The sequence below is a fragment of the Musa acuminata genome, chromosome BXJ1-4, assembly GCF_036884655.1.
Source record: "Musa acuminata AAA Group cultivar baxijiao chromosome BXJ1-4, Cavendish_Baxijiao_AAA, whole genome shotgun sequence".
NCBI lineage: Eukaryota > Viridiplantae > Streptophyta > Magnoliopsida > Zingiberales > Musaceae > Musa > Musa acuminata.
The window spans coordinates 28,462,942-28,471,099 of record NC_088330.1 but is presented as its reverse complement, the minus strand read 5'-3'; the positions used below and the strand labels follow the sequence as shown (position 1 = coordinate 28,471,099).

At 36.2% G+C, this 8,158-nt stretch overlaps 1 protein-coding gene across 1 annotated transcript; it reads left to right on the top strand.

Annotated features, from left to right (window-relative positions):
- Positions 1 to 4,898: 4,898 nt before the first annotated feature.
- On the top strand, positions 4,899 to 8,070 carry LOC103981985 (glyoxylate/hydroxypyruvate reductase HPR3-like). The gene is made up of 2 exons (XM_009398768.3): positions 4,899 to 5,373; positions 7,430 to 8,070. Exons 1-2 carry the CDS (start codon positions 4,909 to 4,911, stop codon positions 7,946 to 7,948), a joined length of 984 nt encoding a protein of 327 aa, XP_009397043.2. The 5' UTR covers positions 4,899 to 4,908; the 3' UTR covers positions 7,949 to 8,070.
- The last annotated feature ends 88 nt before the right edge of the window (positions 8,071 to 8,158 follow it).

Here is an 8,158-nt window from a genome sequence, read left to right as displayed (position 1 = left end):
CTTCTTTCCTTTGCTCTTGTTTTTTTGGAAAGTAGTGACGGTGTATCTATTCGTGCCACCAAGCAGTGGGAAAAAAGATGTGGTTTGGTTAGGCTTCGTACTTGTAGGATGTGAAAGACATTCCATTTAAATTTTGAGCTGCCTCTTGAATTAATAGTTATTATACTCTAATTTTTCTAGAGGTTTTTTATCGTGCACAAAATTCCGGCGTCCTTAATTGTATAAATATTGTGAGAGAGAGATTCTGCCGGATTTTTTGAGCTGCCTAAGATAATAAAAGTGTAGTAACAAAGCACCCAATGCGCGGCCGGATTTGACTGGATGGAAGTGAATCCATCGCATCACTGATCTCTCTTCGCATGTGTACGGGCAAAGACGAGGGACAAGAAGAGAGGGATGTGCTCTTTCATAAGTGCAGTCGTCCTAGGTATATTTAATGTGGCAGATGAAGCAATTAAAAAAGAGATTCGCATGTCTCGCCATGGGAGACCTAAGCATCAATTGTCCTGTGAAGTTACAGCTAGCTTTTAAAATGCCTCGTCTTGCGAGGAAGACAATGTTTTATTAATGCCGCCGAGCTCCCTCTACAAATGCAATTATTTTCTACTGCACTGTGATTCTTCCACTAGAGTGTCAGGTGGTGACGTTTCGTGTGTTTGTGATCCTTCCTAACTTTCTATATATATATATATATATATATATATATATATATATATATATATATATATATATATATATATATATATATATATTCACTCCCGTATGATTTATATAAATACTACTTTGAGTTCAAATTATGTTTTCTATCCAATCCATGGGTCATAGGGGTCCTCGCGTTGGCGACATGACAACGATAAAAACATAGACTTGATTTCATAACATCGCTCGTATAATAACAATGAAATTTTTTTAATAAATTATTTTTTTTATATCTATCATGTTTGACATATAATTTAATATTTTATTGATGATCAAATGAAGCTCATAATTATTTTTAATATTTATCATAAGCTCAATCTATTCATCACCTATCATACTATAAAAAGTCAAAGTGTATTCTTAGTGATGAATATATTTTGATATCTCATTGAATTCTTTTAATTTTTACCAATTTAAGCATCAAAGAGATCTTTTTAGATATGTCCTTTTCTCTCATAACACCTCAACATAAAATGAGCTTGAAAGTAGTTCAAACCGAACTCCTTTTATCTCATAACATCTCAACATAAGATGAGCTTGGAAATAGTTCTCGTTACCTTGAAACCCTCTTCATGTGTCGAACAATTAAAATATATTATAATCAAAATATCCAAATCTGAGAATGATTAAAAATAATCCATTAACCATTTTTTAATCCTTTACATTCAACTTTTCACCACATGTTACCCCTAGCCCAATAAACACCCATTCATTTGACTGCACATCAGTGCTTCCTCCAAAGTTACTACCCAGCACCATTGTTAAATTTCAACCGATGCTATAAGAGACTCCACACAAAATATAGTCTATATATCACACCTTCAATTAGGATCTATAAACATTAAAGGGATCAAAGATATACTATATGGTTGGACTTACTTTTAAAGTTAGAGATTATCTTTTCAAGATTGATCAACATCTCAAATATATAAGACGAGAGATCAAGTAGGAAAGCAGCCTAATTCCTTGAATGTTTTGTAAAATCTTCCTTCATCTAAAGCATTAGGAAGGAACCCATCACAGGTTCTAACTCTTTACTATGGTGATCTACAATGAAAACTTAGACCCGACATAACTTTTGCCATATAAATGACACTATATGCAATGATTAGCACACTCATGTGTCAGTCCTTCTCAACTACTCTCAGGAGGATTGTGCGAGGATAGTTTACACAACTATCATCTAAGTCAATTAGTTTATTCAGCCAAAAGAGGATTAGAGATATGAGGTATGATAGATTATGAGTCATCTTTATTAATAATAGTTTTCAGTTTTGAGCTTCTCTATTCTCCTCTGTAACTCTTCTCCATAATTTCTTGATGACTATCACCAATATGAGAAATTTTCTAATATAAAGATCATATATATGACTAAGTATGCATGAATTGGTAGCAACATCAGTAATAGGTATATATGGATGAGATAGCATCATACATGAAAAATATTACATAACCAAATCGATATAAAGAAGCCCAAAACAAAAGAGAGCAAGATTCAAGAGTTAGCTTGAAATGTATGTGCAAATAGCATGCCTTTTGTCATCGAGCAGCTGTAGCTCATTCCCGTGTTGCGTTGCTCTGCACGATGGTGGTTCCGAATTGGTTCGAGACGATATACCTTATTCCGCTGCAATCCTACTATATCGTATTATGTATAGTAAGAAACAAGTGAAAGTAGAAGACTCAAACATTGAAAAGATGCTGAGATTGAAATAATAAAAAAAAAGCTTAGGATAATTATGAAATAACTAAAATGACCTTGAAAGGGTAAAATGGTCATTTAACCATTCAACAATTGGTATGCTATTTGGTGTTGAGACAATCTAAGAGTCAACCCAAACGGTAAATCAATAATTGATTTTGATCATTGATAAGATTGTTTTTTTAATTAAAAAAATAAGATGGTTTTGAACTGAAGCTGAAATCGATTTCTGGTTTCAATAAATTGGAATCAGAACCAAAATCGATTTGGATCGATTTCGGTTCAATTCAAAACGATACAACCATTAATCTGATTCAATTCTAAGTCTGGATCAACTTGGTTCGGATTCGAAGCAAACCGGAGCCTAAGTCTAGATAAGATATAATTCATCAGGACCAAAGAAAACAGAAATATTATTCGAGCTTTTATAATCTTCTATCAAAAAACAATTGATGAAGATGGAGATTATTAAGCAATACAGAAGCATCCTAACCGATTTCACAACAAAGAATTCATCAGGATAGAAGTACTAATTTTACGTCAAAGAATATATATATATATATATATATATATATATAAATATATATATATATATATATATATATATATATATATATATATATATATATATATAAAGTTACAATATTTATCATCTTTTCTGTTCCTCAATTCTATTTCTATACGATATGTCACTTACTGCTTCTTTGCTGATGGCAATCCCTCTATCCTGCAAAGAAATTATAGAAGAAGTTAATTTGCATTAACATCATGCTTCCAGTGCTTCTATCAAGGAGACCAATCTTGGATCGATGCAATGTAAAAAGTTTATGAGCTAAAGGCTTCGTGAGTGAGTCGGCTAATTGATCAGTCATATGGATATGAGAAACACAAAGTTGACGACGGACAACTTGATCATGCACAAAATGAAAGTCGATGACAATATGTTTCATGCGGGAGTGGAATACCGGATTAGCGTACAGATAGGTAGCTTCGACATTATCACAATATATTATATGAGTGGAATTGATGTTGAGTTCTTGGAGCAAAGATCCAATTGAGTTCGACAGTGGTAGTGGCAATGGCACGGTATTCAGTTTCAGTTGTAGACCATGCGATTGTCTTTTGCTTCTTAGAACTCCAACTGATTGGATTAACGCCAAGAAAGATAATATACTCCGATATGGATGTTCTATCATCAAGGTTGCCTGCCCAATCAGCATCGACAAAGGCATGAAGATAAAGTGGAGAGTGTTTACAAAGAAAAAGACCATGATTGAGGGTCCCTTTAAGATATCACAGAATTCTCTTGATCGTAGACCAGTGCATAGTAGACGACTGTTGCATAAACTGTGATAATTTGTTGACTGTAAAAGAGATATCTGGACGGATAAGAACTAAGTATTGTAAAGAACCAACAACTTGACAGTATTGAGGCGAGATTGAGTCCTCAGTTTACTGAGACTACGGCTCTGATACCACGTTAGAAAAGAAATAGAGAAAAAAATTACAGAAGAAACTAATTTGGATTAACATGTACCTATTTATATATAGGTTAGGAGGGAGGATTAGATTTCCTCAAACGGAAATCTCATTTGCTATCACTCTCTTCGTCGCCAATCAAATCTTTGCCGGTGGACTTCAAGCCACCGCAGTCAGACTTTCCCTATTTCCCTGCTGGTTCTCGCCGTCGATCTGCACCAGAACGTCGCTGATTTGCTGTCGTCATCGCAGCAACAACAGCGTCCTCTCCTCAGCGAACTACCATGTTGCCCTCAGCACCATCTATTCTGCTTCGTCCTCCGACAGAGCTCCGACGGAGTTATATGTTGTCCTACGTTGCCCTATGCTGCTGCACTCGTTATCCTCTACTTAGTGGTCAGCTTCCGGTTCTTCCGAGCCTTCTTCTTCTTGGCATTTAGTTCTTTTTCTTAGCGAGAGCCCACTACTCTTCCCTCTTTCTCTTCTTCGGCACAAACTCTAGGAACATGTCTCTAGTTTTCTATTTTAAGAATTTTTTAAATATTTTTATTAATTATTCAACCTATGAATTGTGTGTCATTTTTTTTTTATTTTTAGTCAACTTTTTTCCCATTTTCACATAAATACCATAGATCCATATAATATAATTTTTTTATATATTTAATCTTCTAAATTGGTCCAAACACTTGGTAAAAATTTGGGTTAGAGAAAATAATTTTTAATATTCAATGTACTATTTTTACCTATAACTAAAAAACAATGTGTGGAATAGAAGGACTAGTCCAAATGACCTAAAAACAATTATTTGGTTGTCTAATAATAAATGAATAAAATAGTTAATCAAGAACGCTGTTTGCACTTTTTTTTAATAAATGAATAAAAGTAAAAAACTGTATTCGAAAATCCAAATTTGGAAACTTTTTCCCGCCCATCTGCTTGCAATGAAACACTCCATTCGATCAGTCGGCATGAGTTTGATCTTTCACAAGATAAGTAGTATTAGTCTCAAGTATTTCACTCGGAATTCGATGGCATCGGAATCGGAGGTGGAGCCTCGGTTGGTGTCTGGGCGGCCGCAGCTGCTTCTCCTCTGCCGACCCTTCATAGGCCTCGACCAAGCCCTCTCGTCCTCGTTCGAGCTTCTGAGGCCGTGGGAGTCTCCGTTGCCCCGCGACCGCTTCCTCGCTGCCCATGCCGCTGGCATCCACGCCCTCCTCAGCACCGGCCTCGCCGTCGTCGACGCCCCCCTCCTCGACGCCCTTCCCGCCCTCCGTTTCGTCATTACCAACAGCGTGGGCGTCGATCACATCGACCTCGCCGAGTGCGCCCGCCGCGGCGTCTCCGTCGCCAACGTTGGCACCATCTTCTCCACGGACGTCGCCGACTATGCCGTCTGTCTCCTCCTCGACGTCCTCCGCCGGGTGTCAGCCGCCGACCGGTACGTCCGCCGCGGCCTGTGGCCGCTCGCGGGTGACTATCCTCTCGGCTTCAGGGTTTGATTCCCTTCTTCCATTCTTCTTATCCGTCTTCTTCACTTTCTTTACTTCTTTGTGTTCTCTTCACTATTCTGTTTGCTATCATCTTTCCTGAGAATGTTTCCTGCAGAAGGGGAACTGATAGAATCGTGGAACTTCTTTTAGCTGTGATTTTTTCTGAAGAAGTCAATAATTTATTGGTTATGCTGTCTTGAACTTTTACCAAATTGTTTCTGGGTTATGTCAAATTGTAACAAAAAAAAAAGAAGCGAAATTTCTATTTCTTATTCAATTTAATGTCTCGTGGAGAATCCATTTCGATAGCTATTCTGTTTCATTTGCTTTTTTTTTCTTCAAATGCAACCAAGTAGCATATTTCAAGTCTTTCTGACTTGTAGCGATATCCTCTTCGACAAGAACCACCCAGCAACTTGGATGGCGATTGTCTCGCTTGTTATTTCATTTCATTCTTGTCACATTAAAGTAGTAGATAGCCCATCTTTCCAAGCTAAAAGAGTGTGAATTGGTTTACAGAAATATCTTTCCACAGTGAGGAATTTAAATATCTTTATTTTTCACTTTTCTCCCCTGCAGTCCTAAGTTCTATAGCTAAACAAAATTATTTGGACTTCCTCTCCATCCTTTCTTTTCTTGATTTTGTAGTCAAATAAGAGAGTTCAACTTTTATTTTTGATATTTTATTTCATCTTCTCCTTAATTGCATTTTTTTTCCTTCAGGTTCTAGAATGTTGTTAGCATTTTTTGTTGTATTAACTCTGAGTGTCCAAATGCTGCTTGTATTCAATCCTTAGTTGTGAACACCTACTTTTGTTAATTTATCCTCTAGTTTGGAATCCCGATTTAGAGGCTCATTATAATTCTCCTGATTGTAAAGGGACAAATTGCTAGCTATTTATGAAGCAGTTGTTATGACTTAAAGAGGATTCTGAAATTGAAAAGTGTTACCATAGTTACCAGAATAACAAATATATGTTGAAGTTAAGAGGCATGGATCTATGAGCTCTGCTTACTAGTTGTCTTAACTTGCCATTTTCTTACAGTTGTCGCAGCTAGTTATTAGGGCATTAGAAACAATTTCCTGTTATGAAATCTTTAAATTATTATTAATTCTCTAGTTGAATTAATTGTGTACCTTAGACCAATTGTTATACAATAATCACATCCTACACAATAGAGACAATACCACTGAAACTTTCACCACATATATTATAGGTCATGAGATAAGCATCACTAACCAGTTGATTCTAGGAATACCTTATGGCAAGGCAATGAAGTAAAATATTTTTCCAACTTACCAACACCCATGTTGTAGGTTGAGCGTTTGGTAGAGATAACTAGTTTCCCCCTTTTGTTTCTTCCTAAACAATGCAAATTGTTTACACCTTTATTTGTTAAACTTGATCTTTATATTTTGATGCCTATTGTGTTTTCTGAACACAATCACATTGTGGTGGTCAACACTGGTTCATTTTCTTTAGCACCACAACTATAAATTAGATTTGTAATATTCTTTTTGCTAATGGCACTGAACAGACAAGTTTTGTCTCCTGTTTTTTTGTTGCAATTACAATGCAGTTTTCTTCAGAAGCAAATTAGAAATAAATGCAATGTCAAACTGTTTAAAAAATAGAAATAGATCAATATTTTCTCTAGTAGTTTGTGTTGATCTCCTACAAAAGCAAACATGAGCTTCCTCTGTATTATTGCATTTTGGTTGGTTTGTACAGAACAAGTGTAAGTTGGAAATGATTGCTTTATCTTGTTTATCTATATCTTCCTTTTAATTTTTACATTTGATTATGTCAAGTTTCTTACTGCAATGCATGATTATATTGTGCATCTAAGAGCCTACTTCTGCAATAAGTCAATCACCAAGTTGGTTCTAAGTCCGGTAAACAACATTTTTCTGGCAGCCAAATCATATGCAACTATTTTGAGTGCTAAATTTTGCTTTTGTTATTTGAAACAAGAGAACTTAACATCTATAATTGTTTTCTCAGTTGTAGTGCAATCAAAACTCTAATTGTTGTTGATGTCTGATTGATGGTTGCAGCTGGGTGGCAAGCGGGTGGGAAGTATTGGATGTGAAGTAGCCAAAAGGCTGGAAGCTTTTGGTTGTTTGATCTCATATTTCTCAAGACAAAGGAAGCCATCAACCCCATACACATATTTCCCAAGTGTTTGTGATCTTGCAGCTGCAAGTGATATACTAGTTATTACTTGTGCTCTAACCACTGAAACACATCATATGGTCAACAAGGATGTTATGTCCGCATTAGGGAAGGATGGGGTCATTATAAATGTGGCAAGAGGAGCTCTCATTGATGAAGCAGAGTTAGTCAAGCACCTGATGCAAGGAGACATTGCAGGAGCCGGTCTTGATGTGTTCGAGCATGAACCTGCTGTTCCCAAGGAACTCTTTTGCATGGATAATGTTGTGCTATCGCATCATACAGCTACTCATACTTCAGAATCGTTCGTCGACCTTCATGAGCTGATCGTAGCCAGCTTAGAAGCTTTCTTCTCTAATCGACCATTACTAACCCCTGTTTTAGACTGTCGGTCTTTATAGATGTTGTGGTCATATATTGAAGCTGCATCAGACAATCATGTTCATTCCATGATCAAATCAGCTGCAAGCCTTCAAATGGCTTTGCATGGAAATCCTTAAGAAGTGATTGTAGTGTCTCAGTATTATTCATCATTGCATTTTATATAATTGAACATCATCATGATGAACATGAATTCTTGATATTTGCACATTTCTATCAAAAAATAAAAT

What these genes read in the sequence shown, in the direction of transcription:
- LOC103981985 (XM_009398768.3), top strand. Translation starts at nt 4,909, where the DNA reads ATGGCATCGGAATCGGAGGTGGAGCCTCGGTTGGTGTCTGGGCGGCCG. An exon ending in ACTATCCTCTCGGCTTCAGG is followed by an intron (nt 5,374 to 7,429) that starts GTTTGATTCCCT and finishes TGATGGTTGCAG; the next exon opens with CTGGGTGGCAAGCGGGTGGG.